At 36.7% G+C, this 24,793-nt stretch overlaps 1 protein-coding gene across 8 annotated transcripts in view; it reads left to right on the top strand.

Annotated features, from left to right (window-relative positions):
- The window catches only part of NFX1 (nuclear transcription factor, X-box binding 1), a 62,103-nt gene that overhangs the window by 9,559 nt on the left and 27,751 nt on the right, over positions 1-24,793 (top strand). For all 8 annotated transcript variants that reach the window (XR_014183253.1, XR_014183254.1, XM_082044759.1 and 5 more), the window contains exons 3-13: positions 2,248-2,409; positions 7,576-7,653; positions 9,222-9,327; positions 13,031-13,102; positions 14,742-14,881; positions 15,867-15,966; positions 16,079-16,296; positions 17,371-17,468; positions 18,759-18,789; positions 19,894-19,976; positions 20,495-20,603. Coding sequence is in view for 6 of the 8 variants with exons in the window: in XM_082044759.1 (XP_081900885.1) it covers positions 2,248-2,409; positions 7,576-7,653; positions 9,222-9,327; positions 13,031-13,102; positions 14,742-14,881; positions 15,867-15,966; positions 16,079-16,296; positions 17,371-17,468; positions 18,759-18,789; positions 19,894-19,976; positions 20,495-20,603 (1,197 nt within the window). In the remaining 2 variants the exon portion in view is untranslated. The remainder of the gene's footprint in view (positions 1-2,247; positions 2,410-7,575; positions 7,654-9,221; positions 9,328-13,030; positions 13,103-14,741; positions 14,882-15,866; positions 15,967-16,078; positions 16,297-17,370; positions 17,469-18,758; positions 18,790-19,893; positions 19,977-20,494; positions 20,604-24,793) is intronic.

The following is a 24,793-nucleotide window of genomic DNA, read 5'->3' as shown; positions in this document are numbered from 1 at the left end:
ATGTTAAAAAAATGTTTGTTGCTGGAGTGGGGAGTAAAATTCTGTGCATTCTGAACAATGAGACTTATGAGGGACAATCCTAAAATGGTTCTTTGCAAAACAAGTTTTCTCATGTTTTCTGTAGAAGTAGGAAAATGCCAGACAGAAGAACTGTATTTTGCTCCTAACCAGATATTTTTTCTCTTTGCAATGGTAGTATCAAAAGGTAATTAGAAATAGAGAGAGTCTCTCACTAGTTTTGGAAGTTGAGAATAGGAATGTCCTGTTGACTGTGTAAAGCAGGCCCACATGTTTTGATTGTCTGGGTGAATTTTGTGCCAACTTACACCATAAGGGACTTAAAGCATTAAATGAAAATCAGACAAGTCTCTTCAATGCCACAGTACTGGTTGCAGTTTCTGGACAACCTAGGTAGCTTTTTCTCACTATTTTAGATAAGCTTAAGTGTGCACTGAGAAAACAGTCTCGTCTTACTCATAGCACCAGCAGAAGAAGTCCTATTTTATTTTGGAGACAATAAGGAGAGATTGTTTGTGGTTTTTTTGTTGTTTTTTTTTTTTTTTTAATCAATTTCTAGCTGAACAAAGACTAAAAGACTAAAAATGATATTTAGTTGTTTTTTACAAAGCATCTCTGCTGCCCAGAATGATAGAGTTGGGTAGACTAGTTCCTGTTGTTTTAACTGTGGTATGAGTTTTTTGAAGATTTTGCTTCTTTCTCAGCATCTCTTCTCTCTCTTAATTGGGAAGCATAGATAGCTTCAGTCAGAAACTTCGTTCCCATAGGAGAAGCTCAGGGATCAAGATCCTCCTTGATACTTTCTTACTTAAATACATTGAGTTTCATGCTCCTGGGTTCTACCTGAATCATAAAATTACAGATGGCTCGGTCTTTCTCCCTGCGTTATTATTAAATGAAAAACATCATATGCAACAAGCAGGAAGAAAAGTAGTAATTTTTTACAGGGAACTTAAGGAACTCCCCCCTCCAAAATGGCAGTCTTTCTTTGCATGCTCTAGTTGGAAGCTCTTTTGGAAACACTATCTGCCACTGTTTCCTACGGACCACATCTGTGCATTAGAAGACTGTGCAACTGAGACTGAGTTAAAACTATTTATGGGACAGCTATCCTTTCTGAGTACAGTATAGCTTTAGTCTCTTAGAGAAAAGAAGTATGTTTCAGGTGGAGATGACTTCTTTGCAGCAGGTAATATTCATGGGGTACTGAAAGCAGAAATAATTGTTAATTCCAAATCTTATGGTGCTTGATGCATGAGGGCTGGAAAAAAAGCTTGAAAGTGTTTATATCCTATTAAGGAGGGCAAACAGTGTTAACACTTCAAAATTTCAAGGCATCCGTGGGCTTGCTTCCAGTCCTGTGTGGTACAAGCACATTGTAAATTGATATTCTTTTTTCTTTTATTATTTTATTTTTTTGTCCTTCATTATGAGTTGCAAATTCCCTTGTATTGACACCATCTAAAAATGGTACATTTTTGTACTTTACACTTGTAATTAAGATATTTTAAAATTCTGTGAGCACAGATCAACTAGCATTTCTAAGGTGTATTTGGTAGCCTTACCTTGATGAGAATTAATCTGGCAGAACTGGAGTTATGCGTTGCTTTTGTTATAGTTGCACATGTGTTTTTAACGTGGAGATCTTGCTTTAATTTCAAAGTACTTTTTCACATTCTTTCATATGGCTTAAAAGGCCCTGTAGTTTGACTATTGTTTCCCAGTCATTCTACTCCTAAAGGAGTCAGTTTATGAGGGGCTTATTTCCATAAACCGGGTACTTTACTGTTAGTATTTGTTGTGTGGTCTTCCAGGAATACTTGAGGATGGGAATTGATTTTGACTGAAACTTCTGTGGTTAAAATCTTTACGTTTTCTGCTTTAAGCAGACGTTTTAAGCTTTAAGCAAAGGTTTCCCATGTAAAGTGAATAGCAAAATCTCAAACTTTTGCCAAGCTTAAAACTATTAACTAATTTGTAAGATCAGAATGATTGCTCTTCATCAACGGGAATTACTGTTGCCACATCTGTGGGAGTCTCATACTCCCTCTTCCTGCTCTGAAACTGGAGAAATGCATACCGAGTATCAAACTGGAATCTTCCTGGAGTAAACTAGTACCTTGCTTATAGGCACACAGGAAAAATAAGTTCTGTTATAATTTAAATGAAATCTTGGGATTTTGTTTCTCAGCTGGTATTTCATGTACGAGTAATACATTTTATTTGCAGGGTCATTGATTGAACAGCTGACCACAGAGAAGTACGAGTGCATGGTATGCTGTGAAGTGGTTCGAATAGTAGCCCCAGTGTGGAGCTGTCAGAATTGTTACCATGTGTTCCACCTGAATTGCATTAAGAAGTGGGCACGATCACCAGCTTCACAAGCTGAAGGTTGGTATTCACTATTGCACACACTTTCTCAGATACATATAATAACAAAGTTCATGTGTTTCTTATTTTGGAAAACTACTTATACATATTATCTAAGGTAACCAGTAAGCTGTAAACAAAGCAAGTTTTAAATTAAAAAATGTGGTTTTTTTCAGGGTTCTTTGGATGCTTTGTATAATCCTTTCGACTATTTTGATTCTTTCTAGTAATCTAGGTAAAACTCATTTTCAGGTTTGGGTATGTAAGAATAAGATCACTCAGCCCAGTGCATCAAAATGCGAAGTTCTGGCTGTGGTTTTATACAACAAGAAATGTCTCATCTTCTCTCATCTGTGCTTGGCTGAGCAGTTGAACAGAAGAAGCATTCCAAGCATTAGTTGTCTGGTTTTACTCACCCACTTCTTAGTTCTGTTCTCAGATGAAGTATTCCTGAAATCCATCATTGATGCCACACAGTGAAATGAAATTCAGAGAAGACAGAAAGCTTCTGCCTTTGTCATTAGCTTAAACATTTTCAGATTCTTTGTATTTATTATACCACTTTTTGAAACTCTTATACCACTACATTCTGCCCTTTGAGTGCTTTGGTGTAAGTTAAGGCCTTTCTGCTGTGTTCAGTTGTGTGATGTAGATACACTGAAGATTGTGACGTTAATCTTGAAGTAGGGTTGTTTTTTTCTGTACCTTGCTTGTTTAGCTTTTACCATTCTTCATATGTCTTTCTCTCTGGGCAGATTGAGGAAATATAGTCTGTCAGCTACTTCCAAATATTTGAGAGAAGTTCTTAGAGACTGTAAATCTCTTGCAGAAAGGATTGGTTCCAAAGTTATTTGATTTCTGAAGATGCATAGGTGGACTTCTGGGTAGGGCTGATCATGCTTCATACTGATGGTAGAAAACAAGTTACAAATATTGGCACAAGATTTGAAACATAAAGGCATTGGAATGTTTGAGAAGGGAACAGATTTTTTGAGTGAGACTGAGATCCCAAGCAAAACTGAGAGGGACTGCTGAGAACCTTTATCTCTTAGTTTTTTTTCTGTCACCTTCTTTGGAGCTGATTTATCTCCCTGAAACAGCTTATTACTTGATCAAAAGAGTATCTGCTTGTATAATGGAGGTTTTGCATATCTGTCTAGACAATGGCCTTAGGTGCATGAATCCTGACAGCATTTCAAATAGCCGTATTTTTTGGCCATTTGCTTTCTTGTAAGAATTTGTGGATGAAACATGTTCCTGTATCCTGTGTATGAGAGAACTTGAGCTAATTGTTATTAGAATTTAAAGGTGGTGGCCTCAGTAGAACTGATTCCATAGCTCCAGTAAGGACACTGATGCATATTGCCTGATTTGGAAGGTTCTGCTACCCTATCTTGTTTAGAACTGCTGAGTGTATTTTTTATGGTAGTTTTTCAGCTTAGAGACTAGTTTTCAGGCTTTGTATAATATTGAGGAATTCTCTAGAGCCCTGGCAGTAATTATTTTCTACCAGAAGAGAAGTAGAACACTGTAATTTACCTAACTCAATAATTCACTGTTTTTCTGAAAGACGAAGAAAGCCTGTTTTTTTTTCCTACATGTGATTTACTTTAAATCTTCTCGATTCTGTGAATGTTACAGTGAGTTCCAGGAAATCTTATATAATCTCAGCACCAAAACTTTTCACTGCTACATGTTACATCCAGCCTAGTGAGAATGTTTTGTTCATAAGATCGGTTTCAAGTGTTCATTCTTTTATGTTTATGAAGCAACTCAATATTTTGGTGAGAATGTCCCTTCATTTGAGGCCTTACAGCAGCTCTTATTTCTGTGGCACATAGGAGTCTGAAAGTATGTACATGTACATAATTTCTCACAATTTTTTGTGACCACAACTTTGTGTCAGAGAAATCCTGAATACTTGGATGACATAGATAACATCCTTGATGAGGTATCTTCCCACACAGTTCCATCTTCCAGATCAATAGTAATGGATATCTGTTACAAGGGAAAAGCAGGTGCAGATCCCTCAATGACAGGGCACAACACTGTGCAAGTGAAAGCTTTGGCTTTAATGAAAGCATAACATTACCCCAGTGGGTTCCCCGGGACACTGATGCAATGGAACCCTGCTTGGGAATGAAGCTCAAAGGAATGCATCGCAGAGATGGATAATAAAACTTGTGCTGGTTAACATATTGTACACATGCAATGTTCCATTTTGCTCATTAGCAAACTCACTGATGTAATGCAGATGCTGTTGCCTGAATTCCAAGATCCATAGCTGGCTGTAAGGTTGGCACTCATGCAAAGGTGGGTACAGATGAGGGAGGAAAGTGAACTATCCTGAGTTACCATGTTAAGAAGATAAAATGTGCTTGGGACTTTACATACTCGTGTGGGAAGAACTGAAGAACTATCCTACTGTAACAAAGCTTTCTCACACCCTACAGTATCTCTTGTCTCAGGGGCTTTTTCAGATGTGTTTTACTGGAGGTGTCTTCCCTCAGAGACTTCTTTGGCTTCTCTTGTCTTGACAGTCATCTGAAATATGACTTTAAGTTTGGCTAAACCAGGTAAAAGTCTCCTAATTATCTGTGGGGAGTCAGAGGGCATTTCTTACTTTAGACTTGTAGTTGACATCTAGCATTCAATATTTCTACAACGTAGACTGTCAGTTGCACTCAGAACTAGAGAATGGGTTTTCATTGTGTACTAGAGATGTCTTGGTCAGGAGAAGCAGGAGTAGCTCTGCTAGGCATCACTTTGCCATCATGCGGAAAGGTTCTTCCTGTAAGGAAGAACGTTCTCCTTAGCAAGCATTTTTACTAACATTTTGAATTATGTTTTGGAGGAATGTGACCTTTAGATACTGCACAGCTAAGGTGAATCTGACAAAAATAAACTGCATTGCACACAAGATCTTTTATTGGCATTTTCATTTTTGGCTGGAAGGATTAGAGATATTTGAGTTATTACAAGTGTCTCTTTCTGTTCTGCTCCCTCTGCTGCCCCTGCCCTCTGCTTCCAGATGAGCTAGTGGTCTGTACCAATCCAGTATTGGACTCTAAGATGGCTTCTGAGTTTCAGTGGTCAGAATATGAAGCTACTTGCCTTTTTTTTTTTTTTTTTTTTTTCCTTCCCCCCCATGCCAAGTCACGCAGTTCGGGGCTGAATCCATTGTCTGTGCTTTGGATATTACATAAATGTCACTTTTTTACTGGGACAAAAGCTTTTTATTGTGTCTAGCTGAGAAGTCAAAACAATAATTTATTCTGATACAGATTATCTCATTGGAGAACTGCATAAGACCTTTTAAAAATAGGAATATGAAACTGCCCATGGTGATTCTACAGGGTATTTCAAAAAGATGGGCCCAATTTCAAAGCAGTTGCAGAGTCACCATCTTGTGAATGACTGATGCTAGAGGCTGCTTGTGCTCTGGGAAAGGCGTCTAGCAGTAATCATTTGTAACTCTGTGACACACACTTTCAAGTGGTCAGTTCATGGTTGCAGAGATACAGAGATACAGAGATTTCAAATTGGGTCCATCCTTTTGAAACACCTTGTATACTGCTTTGAAATTGGGTCCATCTTTTTGAAGCACTATGTACTGTATTCTACTAGAGTTGAAGTGACTGAAATATTTTATTTGGAGTTCTTTTTATGTACCCAGCATTGTAGATATGTTGAAAATTCCTGCTGTACTACTGCCTTTGGAAATGTAGCCTTTTAGCATTCACTATTCCAGTGTTTGGATCCTTTCTTATGTAATCACCTATGACTCATCTAGGCAAGCATGTAAAGAGGAAAGTTACTTGCCTAAAACTGCACATTTCCTAGTCTGTATGTATATTTCCCAGCTCTTTCTACTGGAGGTTCTTCTGAGGAGATCATTTGCCATGCCATTGTGACAAAAGATACACAACAGGAAGGGGCAGGCTTCTGGGCATGCTACCACAAATAAAGATTTTTGTGGCTGAAAGTGCTGCAAGTAGGGACACTTGCAATATGAAAATGTATGGAAAAAAACTGGCAAATAATTACAAGTAAGGCATCTCTTAATCCTAGAAGGAGGGAGAGTATAGCAAGTAGTAAAAGAATCTCTAGTAACAGGAGTGAGGTGCATTGATTTTGCTTAGCCAACTGTCCTTTTGGTGCCTTTGGTTGGAATTCTACCTACTTCTCTCCTGTTCATGAGAAGATTCACAAGAGTGGAATGTTCATTCTGTAGAATCATCCTCATTCTCACTTTCTTCAGTAATCAGGATCTGTAAGGAGTGGTTCTGTAGCCACTCCTTACAGTGTGGATATCGGGAGTCATCCTACTATCATACTGTAATTGCATCTGAATCCAGGAAGAAAACTTTGATTTCTTGTATTTTTGGAGGAAGGCAACTGTGCATGTTCCTTGTGGGTGGACCCACATAAATGTAGTTATGCCTTAGAGGAGCAAAGGATAATCAGTGATTAAGAAGACCAAAATATATATTGAAAAGCTATTTTGCTTGGTAAAGGGCTCCTATTTTACAAGGTCCTTTACTGTACTGTATAGAAACTGTTGCTCGTAGAGGACTAGGCATCCTGCTCTGGGAGAGATGTTGATAAGAGAGGCCAACTTGAAGAATAATGTCCTAGTCAATAGCTCGGTATTGTCACCTTTAAATTAATAAAAGTAGATTATAGTGGTTTATACAGCACTAATTTATTCTGGACATGAAGCAGTACTAAATTGGTCTTTTACAAGACATGTAAACTTGTAACATGAGAGGATAATGAAAAGGAAAATGCAGGTGGTACTTAAGGCTGTAGGTAATTATATTTTTCTCACCAATTTCCCACACTTTAACACTTTTTTTCCTCACATCTTTAGATATGGTGAACAATCTCTGTATTACAGTAGAAAGTCTTATAGCAGGGTACACAATAATAGAAAAAGTGCAATTTAAAAATTTGGGTTTGCCTCGTGTATACAGTTGGAGTCTGGTAAGATGAAATACTGCTGCTGTGTTTATCTTGATACTGTATAAAATGAATATTTATTAACATGCTTTCTCAGCACTTCTGAGTAAATGGAAAAATTTGGTTTGGTTGCAGCTGTGGTAAGAAACAAGTTGTGAACACTTATTCTAGGTTTGCAAATTAGCTCCTTTATTTTCTTCAAGTCATTTTTATCTTTAATTACAGATGGTAATAGTGGTTGGAGATGTCCAGCTTGTCAGAATGCTTCTATGCAAGTTCCTAAAATTTATACTTGTTTCTGTGGTGAGTTACTTGCTTGCTTTTGTAAAGAAAAGCAATTTTGTAATTTTGTTTCTTTTTTTTTTTTAATTTGAATTCCAATATCGCTACATGTTTGCCTACATCCCTGAAATTTAACCCCATTTAAAACTTTATTGACACTGGAAAGTGGCTGTGCAGAGAATCAGACATATATTGCTTAAAACATTTTAAAAATTAAATACTAAATCATGTGGTAAAGATTTTCATACCATTATGTAGAAATTTTCATGAAAATTTTCATGGAATAATGATAGAATTGGGCTGCTATGAGAAATGAATGATACAGCATTTGGACATCACCAGTTGCTTATGCAAAGCTATTTTCTATTTGATGCAAAATACTGATGACGTGTTTTGTGATGAAGGGTGGGTTTTTTCACTGTTCCATAAGGAAATTCCTTGCTTATTTTAATTCTGGATCTTGTAATTTTCAGGATTTTCCTGGGTGTTTTAACTAGTTTAATTGAAACTCAAGTGAATAAATGACATCTGTGGTGTTCATTCATGTTTTCCTAACTTGCTATTTGTGGAATATGCAAAAGTATACTAAAAGAGTTAAAATGATCTGTGTCACCAAAAATACATTTTCTTAGTGTTTTTAATTGTTGCAACTCAAATTTGTAACCTTGGTTGGGTTGCTTCATTGCTAATTTAATTCCACCCTTGCAGAGAGCCAGATTAGGTCTGCATGTGTTAACCATGGCAATTAAATTGAACCCTGATGATCATCTCATGCACTTGGAGCTATGAGATTTCTTAACAGTATGTCAGATGAATTATTATAAAATATGGTTTCAGTGCTTATATGAAATACAGAATACTTGAAGCTAACATACTGGATTTATCACTTCTTGTTCAAGATTTCCTGCTGCATTCATCAAAATGTCAGCCTTTAATGTTTAGACTTATGTCAAGTCTGGTTCTTTTTAGAGAAGTGACTTTTACAATTTGCCGCGTCATTTAATTCTTCTCCTATTCCCCATCACCTTACCAGAAAGGTGCTGTTTTCTGGGAATGTTTGTGGGTTTTATGTTTGTTTTGTTTCTTTGTTTGTTTGTTTTTGTTTGTTTGTTTTTATGTGTGGTGGTGGGGTGGGTTGGTTGGTTGGTTGGTTGGTGTAGGGTTTGTTTGTTTGTTTTTCTTCTTTGTTGAGGCAGCAAGGGAGTTTCACCCTTTAATTTTCTTACCTGCTATGCAGCCTAACAAAGTAAAGGGGGCCTTTAATTTTCCTATATTTCAGCAGTTTAATTTAATTAAAAATACCAGCTACTTAAGTGCCCACTGAGAGCATAGAAAGAAGGAATCTTCTGGAGCTCGATATTCCAGTGGCACTTACTTTCAAAGAAGTTGAGTATATATCAGCACTGAAAGCTGAGCAAAACATAAAACATTTGTATCATTTTGGTTTTCAAAGACAACTACTGCCAGTATTGAAAATACAGCTTTTTTTTTTTTGCCTTTTTTTTTTTTTTTTTTTTGTATGATACATTCCCCACATTCAGTATTGTATTCAAGGCAATAAATATGTTTTTGTCTTTGGCGTTGTTTAGGTAAGGTGCACAATCCTGAATGGAATAGAAATGAAATCCCACATAGCTGTGGGGAACTTTGTGGAAAGAAGAGACAGTGTTTGGACTGTCCCCATCTTTGTAACATGTAAGTAAATGTTTATGATATGAATATTGAAATGATCTAGAGAAAACTTCTGAAGACTGTATTTGAGTATTTTTTGACTACAGGATGTGCTTAAAGGTGTATTTCCTTTATAGCTCAACTGAAGCCTGGAGGAAATGGAGGCTGTTTGTGTATCTAAAGTGAGTTCATATGAGAGAATGGACACTAGATCAGCAGCAATAGTTGTAGCAGCATTTCCATTATACTTTAGGAACTGAACCAGCTGCCTGACTTGTTTCCAGAACTTTCACTGAAGTAGAGAAATAATAGTGAATAGCAGTAATTTAAAACGTGTATCCAGTGCTTCACCAGGTGTTTAGATGCTGCTTTTCCTGTAATGGCATTTGTATATCTTAATCTACGAGCAGTGGCACTTGGTAAAACTGAAGGATCACCTTTATCCTTTGTTTCTTTTTGTTTTCTTTGGTTTGTAAACTGTTGAGGATAAGAGGGCATTATATGTATTTATCCATTTGTTGACACCACCAGATGTTTGAACCAGCATCCCTCATGGAGATCTTAATCAGTATTTGTAAATCCGATTTTTTTTGCTAACTTTTGTTGGTAAAATTCAACTAAAAGAGGCAAAGAAGAGCAATTTTGTTTTCTGTTTTGGGTGCTTTCCTTTAGATCTTTTTTTAGCAGTGTGGTGGTATTATATTGGTAAGGTTAAGAGCATTAGATGAGCTTTTTCAATGGCCAAACTGTTAGGGAAGTTCCTTTTCCCTAGTTTTCCCATAATAGAGACTCAGGCATGGATTCCAGAAATTCTTATTAAATAAGTAATTTATTCATGAAGTACAGCGTAGAGCAGCTGGAGCTGGGTGCCTCCTAAAGAGGGACCTTCAACAGAAAAAAACCTCGGACTATTAGACACTCACAATCCAAGCCCCCACCCTCCTGGTTGCATAGCAGCAGGATTAGGCAGCACATTAGAAACCACAGGACAGAGTCTGGCAGCAGGCAGAATACTATCAGAAGACAGAGAAGAAGCAGCAAAAGGTGGGGCAGACACAGTCTGAACTCCATCATTCAGAGCAGTAGCTTCAGCTACGGCAAGCATTACCTCTTGTGTTCTGATTCCCTGACTCAGCTGCTTTCTCCTGTGCTCTCAGCCATCTCAAACATACTAATAATCCATTTATCCCAGGAACCTGGTTTTTAGGTGACATCATAAGAAGATACATTTCTGCTGATAAAAGGATCCTTGCAGTGGCCACGGTTATGCTGGGCTTCTGTTTTTAATGATAAATGGCCAGTCTTATCAACATAAGGTCATTGCATGGCTTTTTTTGACAAATTCACTGTACCAGAAATTTTTTTCCCAATTTTGTAATACCTCATTTAAGTGTGTCCCCTCCTCTATGCCAAGTGTATTCCCCGCTCTCTTTAACTATATACTATGCATGCTTTACACTGATCAGGCCATGTAATGCCCCTTCAATTTGTGTGCCTTACACTGATCAGGCCATGTGCTCCCTCCTTTGTATGTGTGTGCTTTACACTGCCATGCACCTGTGAACAAGCTGCAGCAGTACTTTCACTAAATCTACTCCAGGAATTTTAGCATTTACCCTTCAGTGCCTCCCGCTTTCCAAAGGTCTCAGGTGAATTCACCTTACTAGTCAAATTATATGTTTTTCCTAGTGTATCTAGCTTCATTTTCCATGTATGGAAGTTGAACCACAATGCCTGTTTGTATTTGTGTTTTGAGAAATTTTTAATAGTCAGAAGCAATTGTTTCTGTTCTTGGTACACAATCAAAAGCTTCAGTCATTTCAACAAATAGATTGTCATCTTATACTTTTTCCAAGGTTTACTAGAACTCAGAACTTTACTAGAACTTTACTCTGAACTTTTTATTTAATGTGTTCAGTTTTTTTTACACTTAAATACTTCTTTCTGACACATGAAAATATTCTATTCAGTTTCTTTTCAGACTATCCTTTCAGTGCTATAGCTGTTTTCTTAATTCATCATCATACTAGGTCCTTGTCACTGTGGTTTGCAGAGTAAAACTGAAACACAGATTAGCTTTTAGACTACACTTGTTGATGTAGCTGATATCTTGACTCATCAGAACACCAATTCTCATGAAGGCCAGGTACTGACAGCCATCTCAGAAGAGGAGCATGTCCATGGAGGACTTTTTTGTCCAGTCAAAAATAATTAGATTCCTTAACTGCTGTGAGTACTCCCCAGCTGCAATTTGGTACTTAACAAACTTTCCTATATTGCTTGGAAGAAACAGTTTTTCCTCTTCTTTCCTATTCCAGTCTACAGCAGAGGCTCAGTCTCTGATATTCTCTTTTAGGAAGTCTTCTGAACAGTGGTGTCAATATTGTGCCTATTGCAAGCTATGGATTCATAGTATCATGTTTTTCTGTCCAGTTTTGCTCATTTCTGCCTTTCCTGATCCCCACTTTAGTGCTTATTGAACTATTCATCATGCCATAAAATTGACCTATTAAAGAGAGAGGGTTGTGCTTTCTTTGGTCATTTTTTTTTTGGTTTTGTTTTTGGTGGTGTTTTTTTATGTTGATTGGTTTATCATTTAATCACTTAGCTTTACTGTTGGAACTGGAATAAGTTGGGTGATAGGTTAGGCCTTGTCAGCTGGGAGGAGTGGTAGAAGAAGGAGGGAGCCACACTGCTGTTGACAAACTACTGACAACAAACTGCTGACATAACTCAATTATATGGCATATGACTATAGAAACTGGTGTACTAATTATTGCTTTCATAGTGGCTGTACTTGGGGAATTTAGTAATTACTCTGTTTATGAGGTGTTTTGGTGTTTGGTGTGTTGTTGGTTGGTTGGTTGGTTTGTTTGTCTTCTTTGTCTAGAACATCTGTGCCTTTAGTCCTGGCCAATAATAGTTGTTCCGCATGAAAGTTGCTATTTTTGCAAAGGAAGGGAACTGAGAGCTAGTGAAGGAAGAGTGCAGACAAGTTAACTAAGTACAATTTCCATAAACCCAGTTTTTATGCACCCAACAGAGATCATATATGCAGATAGGGACCATCTAGTGTTTCTTCAAGTAGGAGGTGAGATCTGATAATCCAGTAAAGGACTGGCGTTGTTGACACTCAGAGGAAATTGCACTTGATGGTAAGAAAGAAAACTGAGGCAGATTTGCTGCATCTCCCACACATTACCTTACAGGAAGAGGAACAACAGATCATACTGGTGTTATTAGAAATGCTGAGTTCAAAGATTAAGCTTCCAACTCAAAAGAAGAAATTCCTAGTGAAGTTTTTGTCTCTAATCTATTTGAGATCACTGAAGAAAAAAAGAAATGTATTAATGGTTTGGACATGTGATTATATTTTGAGTGTTATCAGTGATGAATATGTTTGACTTGATGCATGTGTGCTGGTGAAAAGCAAAACATGAAATGTGTTAGTGTGTGTTGACTGTTAGTTTTAGTGTGTTAGTGTGATTTGACTGACAGCAGCAGGAATACTGAAGTTTTCCTTCAGTATCAATGACAGTTGAAACTGATGCAACTGTAATAACACAATATTGTTTTTCTTATGTTAATAATGCTTTTATGTCCTGCAGGAGCACAGGTGTTTTGATAATGCACTGTGGATTAGATCATGGTGGATTGTTTTTCTGGGAGTGTAGTAAAACTAAAATTAACTTTACAATTTTGTTTGCTTTTTTGACTTACTTTTAAGCCTGTGCCATCCAGGACCTTGCCCTTCATGCCCAGCCTTTGTGACAAAAACATGTGAATGTGGACAAACAAGGTGAGAATGCTTCTATTATACAAACAAAATAGTTTATTAAAAGTTTATATAATATTTTTTTCTTATAGTTTATTAAAAGTTTGAAGAACAAAGTTTATTCTGATCTATAACTTTTATTTGTGCACTAAAATAATGTGGAAAATTTTGTATTTTATAGAAATGCAATTACTTTAAATCTTTTAAGAAAAATAAAAATAATTTTAAAAGAGTTGTCTGTGTTAAAATCAATTTATGGTACATGTAGCTGAGTTGCCCATGTAGTCTGTGAGTTGATTTGATTTTGAAATCCTATTCTAGTATTTATTTTATCTTGTAGAAGACACAGAGAAGAAAGTAGAAAAAGGTTCACACCTTTTCTATATGAATGGAATGTAATCTGGAGTTACTCCATTCCAGAAATAATAATTTCAGAAATACCATGTCAATTTCTGGGAAGCTGTACCACTAGCAAGAGAGAAGTCTGTAGTATATTCTGGACTCAAAGGCTATCTTTTCCCTGCACGTTTCATGCATATAATGTCATTGCCTACAGCAAGACAGCACTGCCTGTACTGTCTGTGATCGCTCATATTCAGTTGGTCCAAGTCTTTAGAGTCACTGCTCTAGCTACCGAGAACTGATTCTGTGTAACAAAATGTTTGCCTGTGCCTTGTTCCAGAACCAAAACAAACAAAAACTGATTTCGTTGTTAGCATTCTTGTTCTAGAAAAAAAGGTTTTCAGACTTTTAAAATTATCTCTGAAAGTCTGAAAGCAATATTAAGTGATCTTAATTTTTCAAAAGAAGGTACAGATACTTCCATGGCAGTATATGTAGTTGAAAGCACTTTGTCTTCAGTAGAAAGATGGATTGTTTGTAGATCACTGAATTTTATTTTACATAGTAAGATCAACTCATTTTTTAAATTCTAGCTATTGCTTGCATTTAAAAGTTTAATAGATGCAACCAACTTTGATTTAATATTTTTTACTAGGTGCCAGCTACCTTCACAAGATTGTTGATTTTTGTAGGATTGCATTTAATACTTACTTCTGAATTGCAGTTTTTCATATGTACTGTATTAGCATCCCAGATGTATGGTATGGCACTTCTGACTTTAAGATGTTTTAAAGCTGCTCTTCCAAATGTACATTTTACAGCCATAATATGAGGCCAGCCAGAATGTAAAAAGGGGAGAAATTATTGTTTTGTCCCTTTTTTAACAATTTAATTAAAAAAAAAATCAACTATCTTTGTAGACTGCTGGCTCACTCTTAAGGCCCGCTTCCCTATTTTCACTGTAATCAGTGGACTTAGGATCATTTAAGTCTTCAGAAAGATGTCTGTAAGAGAGATATCTGCTCTTCTGGCATAATGCATAACCATATGTCAGGTTCAAGTTATAGTGTCACCTCTGTTTTTTTCCCATCTTGTTGACATAAAATTCTGTAGACTCACTACTGTGATAAATGTTCTACTTTAATGGGATGGGAGAGGGGAAGCAGGGGCAAAAATGGTGTTATTTCCTAAAAACACTCTCATTAATAAGTTATGCTCCCTTTTGAAGGCTTTGGATTTTAATGAAAAAGTATTTTCTTTTTTAATTAATGCTCTATAGATATTAAGGTAGCTGACAGACTATGGTGCCATTTCTCTGCAGTCATTCAGTTCGCTGTGGCCAGTCAACAAAAATTCATTGTTCTAATGTATGTGGAAATACTTTGAACTGTGGTAAGCACAGCTGTACTCAAGTGTGCCATGCAGGAAAATGTTCACCTTGCCAATTAACAGTACAGCAAGGTAAGTATTGTAATGCCTTACATATATCCACTGTATACTATGAAAACAAGAGGGTGAATAAAAGCTAGTACCAAGAGGCAAGTGCTTTATTTTTACTTAGCCAAACCAAAATCTATTGCTAGAATATTTAAAAAATTGAAAATGTGTCAGCATCACTATGTATTTAAATAAGAATATAAACATGACTAGAAAGAATCCTGCCAACATGATTAGGCTGCTGGAGCTGCTGGACTTTGTTAACTTGAGAAGGCTGAGTGGTGACCTTTCAGTAGCTAATAGGACCTAATCAAGAAGACAGAAACAGGCTGTGCATGGGGGGGAGGATGAGAGAGAATCATCCAAAGTTGAAATGTTATAACTAGTTATAAGGAAAAACTCTTCTTGGAAACTTGAAGGTTTCAAGACCTAAATGAATAAACACTGAGTAATGTGGCCCCTGAAGGCCCTTCTGACCTGAATTGACCTATGATCCTACTTAATGTTTTACTGTAATTCTGAGACGTGATTAAACACTACATGGAAGAACAATAGAGGTATAGGAAAGCACATTTCAACAAGCTACTCATGGCTTCTGTTAAAATTTTCTAAACTTGGTCTTGAATGGAAATTAGGTTGTCCGGGTATGTTTGCTAGTATACAAATACATTTTTGTTGAATGGTTTATGTAGAAAATTGCAAGTTAATTTTCTTGACTTTTAAGGTAATAATTAACTTATGTATACTACTTTAAGTGAACTTTTTGTGCAGATAGTACTTCCCCTTTAGTCGTTGTCTCCTTATCAAAACAAATAAAACAAGAATCCCTGCTTCTGTAGGACTGAGAAACCTTTGCCCAAATAAATCTAAAGAAGAATAACTTCATTATCCTTCTAAAAACTGACTCTAACAATTTTTCACACTTTACCTGTTTATATTTGCTGTACTGCTGGAGGTGTTTTGTCACTGACAAAACTGTTGTTTTCTGTGGAATATTGTTTTCTTTCAGTGTGTTACTGTGGAAGCAACTTTAAAGAAGTATTGTGTGGGACAATGGAAGAATTCTCTGATGGATTTGGGAATTTCTCATGCCAGAATATATGTGGCAAGTAAGGTCACCATAATTTAGGCTTTTGAAAAGAAAAAGGTAATTTTATTCACAGTGATCATGATACTCTTAAATAATCTTCTACCCACACACACACACTTTTCTTTTTTCAGAAAATTAAACTGTGGGAGGCACAACTGTACACAAGTATGCCATCCTCAGCCTTGCCAGCTCTGTCCACGACTTCCACAAGTAGTACATCGCTGTCCCTGTGGTCAGACTCCTCTCAGCAAGTTACTGGAACTAGGATGTGTTGAACGTAAAGTATGCACAGACCCTATCCCGTCATGTGGAAAAACATGTGGCAAGCCTCTCTCCTGTGGTAGCTACGGTAATTAGAACTTTCTGCATCAGAGTATTCAAATTGTTTATTTATTTTTTAAATGGTTCTTAAATGTTTCATTTCAATAAATATTTGATTAGTGGTTTTGGGTTTTAACCAAACTAAGTGTAAAAGCCACTGCAGATCCTGCAGTCTGGCTGTTTGTTCATAATGATACCTTAAAATCAGGAAATATATGTATCCTGAAAGCACTAACACTAGCTCACCTTTTAAATTTTGTTTACATGCACCTTTCCTATATTGGTAGAGGAACAGAGCTGTAGGAATTTCCAGAGAGTAGTATGTATAGGTGTATTTTAAAAGGCTATCTAGATCTTTGACTTTTTTGTGGAGACTGGTAGAGATAAATGACTTTGTTCACCTGTCTTTAGTAAATACTTATTTCCTGCTACTGTAACAAGGTCATAAAGTAGAAAGTAGCATTGAAAAGTTGGAGAAAGTTACCTGTAGAAGCAATTTGACACTTCAGTGAGTGTATTAGGTAACTCAAGCATATTTAGCTGTGAGATTTTTGTGAAGCTCCACAGGCTACGTATTTAATAGTGATTTTTTTAAATTTTAGAGAGAGACCAATGCTGTCAATATGAGGGCTTCTTATTAATGACTTATCCATTGTGTCAGTCCAAAGACAACAAGTAGAAAGGGAATGAATAATTTAGCTTTTAGTTGAATTTAAGTTAACCTAGTAAGTGAAATATGAAGGTGTGCATGGTAAGTCATTCTTTAGTCTGAAAAGGAAGAAAAAAAATTACTTAAAATTTCTAGAACTTGGGTAAGACAGTCTCACACAAGATTTTTTTTTCATATGTTAATGTAAAAAATGTATGCATTTTCAATGTTAATTGTAGACCCAAAACTCTAATCTATAGATTCAGGATTAAAAAGTTGAAAATAATGGCAAAATTTAAGGCACATTTAACTCAAAATAGTTAGTTTGTTGGGAAACCCAGCAGCACATAAGCTTAATATCTCTGACTGCTGATGATCCTAAGAAATATGAAGTTCCAGGTCATGGATTTTATTTTTCATTAATTATTAATCTTTGTATTTTCATTTTGCTAGAGTTTGTTCATACATGTGAAAGCCTTTGCCATGAAGGAGACTGTAGACCATGTTCTCACACATCAAATATTTATTGTAGGTGTGGCTTCAAAAAAAAGGTGAGTGTATAAAGCTTGACCATGGAAACAGGTAATTTTTGTTGTTTTTTAAAGCTGTGGAGAAAAAGGAGCTGAAGTAGTTGATGGAAGGAAAGCGAAGAAGTATAAAAGGTGCTGTGCTTCTTAGTTGCAAGACCCTCCATTGCATACTAACTGATAGATGCAAACTAGATTATGCTGTGAAGTGGTAATATAGGCTATTTATTGAAGTCAATTTTTTGAAGTATTTTTGCAGTTTACACAGAATTCTGTTTAAGCTGGCTGTTGTATTTTGTAGAAGTTTTTAGAGAGAAAATGGAATTTACTGGTCCCTGTTCTTTGTACATTTATGTAGTGACCCAGCAGATTCTCAGCAAATCTCGTAGTATGTTTTTAAACTATACTCCTTTCTGTAATCATACCTTTGAAATCTTTAGCTGTTATCACATTAGCCTTAATGACTTTTCTGACCTCTTTTATATATATATAATCTATAAGTAGAGGTGGCTTCTGAATATGTAAGTCTCTAAGTACATAGAAATGACTGAGACTGTGCTTGAGGTTGGAAGAGTTTTTCCCTGAAACTTTGTTGAAGGTAGTTATGGGATAGAAGCCTTCAGATTATCTTTCATTTTGAGGCCTGAAACAAAATAATGAGGTTTGGGTTTCAGTTTATGCTGCTTTTTAGACACCAGAAAGCTGCTTCTTGAAAAACTACAAGTGAACTACAGTGATTATTTAAATCAGTCATGAAAAATGTGATGTTCAGAAATGACAATGTTGATTGACTACGTTTAAGCCTTCAGTCATCTAACTTTACAATGTTCTTTTCATTCATCACATTTTATTTTAATGTTAAGGTCTTCAATCTAGGTAAAACGTCTCTGATCATGAGGTTTGACTTCACTCTTCTTATTTTTTTTAATCCAGTCAGAATCACATTTTTTGGATGGTTGGTCGAAGCACAGATTTATGCACTCTGTCAGTATTCTCTGAGAGAGCTCTTTCAGTTTCCTCCATGCAAGTTTATGATTTCTTACAACAAATCTTCTTCTGTCGCTTCACAGCATTATCTGCTGAATCAAATGGGGAATACAAAACTACATTTTTTTAATTAGTATTGAATCTCTAAGGAAAAGATTTGAGATTTTTATTTCCAGCTTTTGTTTAACTTTTGTTTGCAGAAGTGTTACACACATGAAAACTGAGAGTGCTGCTTAGTTCTGTGTCATGTCACTAGGTGTTTTCTAGATAAGTACGTTTCAATTGTTTCATCCCTTTTAACCTAATGGCTCCCTGCTTGTTTCCTAGGAAGTCCCATGCGCTCTCCTCAGAAATAAAGGTACAATGTTATGTTATGTAGATAATGTATTTAATTTTTGAAACAATTTCACAACTCATTAATTTTGGGTTTGATGAACTTGGCAAACATCTGATCATTACTGCTTCTTTTATCCACACTTCTGTGCCAAGTTAGTAATTTTTGAGATGCTGCTTTGTTTGGTAAGAGGTTTAAAATAAACCTCTTTCATTTCTATCCTTCCTATACATAAGGAAAGACTTCGTCAGCATTTGATCTGGAGAATTCCAGACAAGCTATTTCAATTTTAACAGTTTCTTATGCCACCTGCTGTATTCAGTAGGTTGTCCTCTCAGCATCCTGCTTATCTTTGGGTCAGCTTGCACAGCTCAGATATAAAGTAATGCTTTTGCTGTTGTTCTTGTCCAAGTTCCTGGACAAGTTTTGATTCTGTTTTGCAATTGTATGCTGCTTCTCTTTGCATCTGAGCTTGACAGAGACTTCCCATTTGACACTTCTTGGTATTCTGGATGTAGCATCTCAAAATTTACCTCAGTTAACTGTTTAGTTGATGACCCCCTGTCATACTGAGGTACTTATTCTCAAGATGCAAAGGTAGTAATATGTATATTTCCTAATTTGAGCTTTTATCTGTGAAGACTTTGCTCTTCAGAAGTGATTGCTTTTGTTACTTGTGTATGGTGATAAGGATGTTCTTTGTTAGCACTAGTTTCATGAGCATATCGGCAGTAGCTGTTTTTAGCTGACTTTTACCACCTTATCAATTTAAGCAGTCTTTAATTGGATGTTTGTGGTACTCATGGTACCAGGATATCCTGTTTCCTGTGTTCTGTTCTGCAGAGTTTATGATATAAAGACTAATGTGACATAAACCAGTTTCATGTATTCTGTTCTCCAAAATCCTTTTGAACAAGGGTAAGCTTAAAGGAAGCCAAGTGTTCTCATGGGGAATTAATGTAGAGGAGCAAGTAATGTAAAAGTTTACTTGCTGACTTACTCTGTATTAGTCTCTTCTAGACCATGCTCTGTAACAGCCTTAGCATAATATCGTGATCGCAGCTTTTGTTCTCAGCATAAGCAAAGACATAAAAGTTATGACTGTTTTCCTTTGTTTTTTTTTAATAGCTGCTATTACATTTATGTGTGACAAGAGATGCAACAAGAAAAGATCATGTGGACGACACAAGTGTAATGAAGTTTGCTGTGTGGTGAGTTTATGTGTGGTTTTATAAAATTGTTCATTGTGATGTGTGTTTGGCTTTGGTTGTGATGCCAAAAGACTTTTTTTTGCTTTTATATCTTTCAATTTTTTGTGCATCTTCATTCTCTGTTTGTAGTATTGGTCACGCTCAAAACATTTGTGTATGTGATTTTGTTTTGCAGCTTTTGTGTTAAGGGTATCACTGTAAATGCAAAGACACGTTCCAGCCTAAATGCAATTAAATCAGCGTAAAGGTGTTTTTTGTCAATGATTCCAGGGAGAATGAGGAGGGGAAGGATATTACTTAAGAAGCATAAGCTATAATGTAACTATGCCTGCAAGAGAGATCTTAACAGAATCTGCTTTAAAAATTGTGTATCCATACAGTGATGGAAAAACTGTATAGATCAGGCCTGAGCTATTTTTTGCACTCTACAGTTTTGTCAGTTAGTAGACTATGACCTAAAAAAGAAAAATAAAGAGGTTTATATTTTAATTATCCTTTTCTTCTTCGCCTTTCCCTAGGACACAGAACATAAGTGTTCTTTGGTTTGTGGTCGTAAACTCAACTGTGGGCTTCATAGATGTGAAGAACCTTGTCATCGGGGCAGTTGTCAAACATGCTGGCAAACAAGTGAGTTATGTGCAAGAATACATTATTTCTTATACATTATACAAATTTATTCACTTAACTGGTCAGATTTGGACAGAGAATGTGACCCAAATTGACCAGAACCTGAAGAATACACAGTTGATTTCCGTTTTATGTTTTTTCATGAAAGTTAAAGTTATTTCATTTTAGATGACTTTACTAAGTGTTAGATTTTAATAGTTAAAACTGAATTATAGTGAAATATATTCAGTATGTAGTTTGATCCTGCAATCACTTAAAAAATTTGAGGAAACATGCAAGGAAAAAAAAGCAATTTAGAAAGATAATTTCTAAGTTAAGGGAATTCTTGTTTAACAGTGTAATCTCTATCAAAGATATTGGTGTGTGTAGCAGAATTTGTTTAGCTGTGAGCTGATAACAGGCTGGCCACAGGAACAACCACAAACTACGGATGAAATGCAAAAAGTAAATTTATTGTCATTATTTTCCTAAGAGGGGATCTCCAAAAAAACACCAAACCACCAGGGTAGAGGTACGCAAGGGGGAACGTAGGCGCTGCAGAGCTCGGTCCTTGCTTGAAGGTCAACGAGCCTGCTGGTTTCGCCTGTATCTAGGGGATTCATGCAAGCGCAGTTTACCCCACTGCTTTTTGCTTGCAGTAGAGTAGGAATTTCAAGGATATTTGATAGGGTGCCTCTAAGTGTTTCATGAGCCTATGTTATCTAAACACAGAAGTTCTACTTTGTCAAGCACCCAAGGTTAAACAACAATTAGTGTGACATATGTGTGTTTCTGTACCCCAGATGCAGTAACTTGAGCATATTTCCAATTATTTTCCTCATCAATCTTGTGTTATATTCCCACAGCTTCTTAGAATTCAGACTTTCCCAACTTGGTACACTAGTTATTTTTCTCTGGACAGAGACATCTGAAGAAACAAGAGATGCCAGTTGTCTGTGTCTTAGGCTTTCTGGTCATATTCTGGATGGTGAAAATATAGTATCAAATTGCTAGAAATAGATTGACAGCAAGCAGTTATTCGTTTTCTTAGGATTGCTGAATGACTTGAAGATTTAAACTGGTGCAATAGTTTTAGAAAGATATGTACTTTATTAAAAGCTGTGCCAATTTGCTATACTAGTTTTCTACAACTGCTTTTTACTGCTTAATATAGGGCACCATATATTGATTATTTTGCACCATTACAATAGGTAGGGAATACTACATTTTCTGATTTTTGCCTGAAGCAGACAGAAGAATGCTTGTGTGTTTCCTTCTGCTAGCAGAGCCTTTAGTTGATCTGAAACGTCTTCAAATGTGATAGCAGTTTAATTTTTTTTCTCAGTCTTATATTTTAATATAGGTTTCCCCTTTCTTTATATACATGTAGCTTATCACAGCAATTATAAGCTATTTATTAAATGCAGTATTTGAAGGTTGAACAGAAAAAGCCCTTAATGGATGATTCAGCTTGTATCCATCCTTCCACTCAGTGTATACTTAGTTTGAAAGTTTTCTTTAAACCCATCATTGTTAAGTCTTGCAGCTGTGAATTTTAGGTTTATTTTTGCATCTGCTGTAATCTACAATAAAACTGTGAGAGAAGAGTGTTTCTAGAATGGAATATAGATACTCACCTGTAGTTCCTCTTTGGCTTTCATCAAATACTGTCTTTCATCTAGTAGTTCTGCAGTCACTACTGGAGAAAAGTGAGTCTTCTCTCTCAGAAACTGGGTACTGCTTTGGAACTGCTCATTGGAATGTGGGAAAGAGGACAGTGAGACGCTGAAAGTGTGAACCAGACCTCATTACTTTGGTGAAAAGGAGACAGACAGGTGGTGTACATTGTAAGGATACTGTTTACCGCTGGAAGTGTCTTAGCTGCAGTAGTACATGTGTCCCATGGACATAGTCAAAGAACTTAATTTTTATGGAGACCAACTTATCGTGGAAACATCCTGGAAAAGAGAAGGTACTAGAGACTCTAAAGCTCACTGGTTGAAATAGTGTTGTAGTCTGTCTTAGTAGCCTATGAATAATAGGCTATAATATAGCCTATGAATAATAGCCTATAATAATAGTGCATCTTGACTGTACTTCTCTTTAAAAAAATGTTTTTGTGTCCTAACATTTCTCTTGACAAAGCGAAATAGTAATCTAAACATCTCAGAGGTTCTATTAGTAAACTCTGGTCTAGTTCAGTCTGAATGCAGGGATTTTTCTGAGCAGTTGTTTTTCTTCAGTGGATTTCATGGGTTTGATGTTCAAGATCATTGAACTTCTCCACATTGCTGCAATATTTTTGAGGATTGTATTTCACTCTTAGTCCTGAGATTCAGATGCCTGTCTTAGCCTTGAGAAACCTAATTGCTTCCCCTGTAAATTGTTACAATGTTGGATGTGATGCAATTGAGAGGTCAAGCTTCACTGCTGAAATTTTACAGTGATGCCGTTTTCTGAGTGCAGGAAAAGCGGCTGCCTACTCAAGGAACCAGATACTTATGATCATTTGGCTTAAACCTTTGTGTCTCTGAAGTCTCCCATCCTGAATATGTCTAGAAGTAAATCAGCTAAGCAGGATCTTCAAAGATTTCTTACTTGCTTTCCCTGGCTGCTGCTAGTTGAGATTTCAGAGACATACATTGTGTGATTCTGACCCTGTAGGTGACAGGGAGTGCTTCCCAGCACTAAGAAGTCCATTCTTGGCTCTGATGCACCTGTCTAGACACCACTTTGCAGTTGAGCTGCATCAGCCATGTTATCATGTGCCATGGCATGGTCAGCAGCAAACCATTTGCCACTCATTAGATTGGATTTCTTGCCTCTGCCTCCATCTCTACTGCTGGTTTTGTTGAAAATGTTGCGCACTGGCATCAAGATGCAATACTAGAGTGCATCTGCTCCCCTGTGGTTTTGTGTGCTTCCCATGTATTTTACCTTCCAGTGTCATTTCTTCAGTATGGAGAGGTGACGTCCCTTTCTGTGCCAGAGTCTCTTTATACACACCTTATACACACCTTCAAGGCAGCAATACATCTATTGGGGAAAACAAATGTCAGCAATAGAGAGGTGCCCTTTTTCTTTTTTTTTTTTTTAAATATTTGTCAGATGTATTTCTGTTATTTGGACCAGACCTCTCTGCACTCCCTTCCTGTTATCCCGATTAGTGCTAGTTAAGGTGCCTTCATTATAGTTGATTCTTCACCTATCACTTCTTACCAATAGAGAGCAGCTAGTGTAGCTGGGTAATGCATAGGTCTGCCAGAGAGCTTGGTCTTCGGTCTCCCTGGGCCAAGGAAGATTTGTGGCTTTGAAGCTTGGAGCATTATGGGTTGTTTCAAGATCTGTAGTAAGGGACAACAAGCCCTACTCATTCCCATGCTTGCTTTCCACATAATATCCATGAATGTTCTAAAACTTCTCAGCTTTCTCTTCTACTTTTTTCTACTTCTTCCTTAATGTTTTGTTCTCCCAAAATTTATTTTTGCTGGAATTTATTGTAATTGAGTCTCCTTAGACAAAAATTATGATCCTAACTGCTGCACTCCAAGATACATGAACAAATGACTAGCATTTGGCCTGAGATTTAACTGACTGTACAGACCACAAAAAACAACGAGACAATGAGAAATTTCTGAACATAACAAAATACACAGTGAAAAGCTGACAAAAGTTTCAGATACTGCCATGAGGAGTGGATGGATTTCACAGATGTTAAGCGTGAGAGATGACTGAGCTTCACAGGTAATTGGAGGAGGGAGGTATTGGGAACCTTTTTGGGAGTAAAATATTGCAAGGCCAACAGAACTTAGGTAGTTGTGTGATACTGAGATGACCTAGCTAATGATACCAGAAATAGCAGATTTGGATCCAGATTTAGCAAAACTGGTACCAATGGGTAGTAATTTATTTTGGCAGGTTATTTGGGAGAAATGAAGGTTAATGCATGGGAAAATGGAGAGAAAGGGAGATTAAAAGGCACTATTTGTACAAATGAAGCTGCTGGTCAGTGCACTTCTCTGACAGAGCCCTGTGCACCTGATAACAACTGTCTATCCTGTCCTAGTTAAGAGTAAGATTTAATGTATTTCACTGTAATCTTATTCTCTGTTCTGTGTGTGAGAGGTCTAAGTGCCAGCAACTGGAGACTTGGCTGCAGATCATGGGACCACACAGTCTCTATGCTAGCAACTGGAGAGACCAGACCAACT

The sequence above is a fragment of the Streptopelia decaocto genome (genome assembly GCF_964273445.1).
Source record: "Streptopelia decaocto genome assembly, chromosome: 2".
Taxonomy (NCBI): Eukaryota; Metazoa; Chordata; class Aves; order Columbiformes; family Columbidae; genus Streptopelia; species Streptopelia decaocto.
The sequence above is the reverse complement of the archived record's forward strand: the minus strand, read 5'-3'. Positions and strand labels throughout refer to the sequence as shown.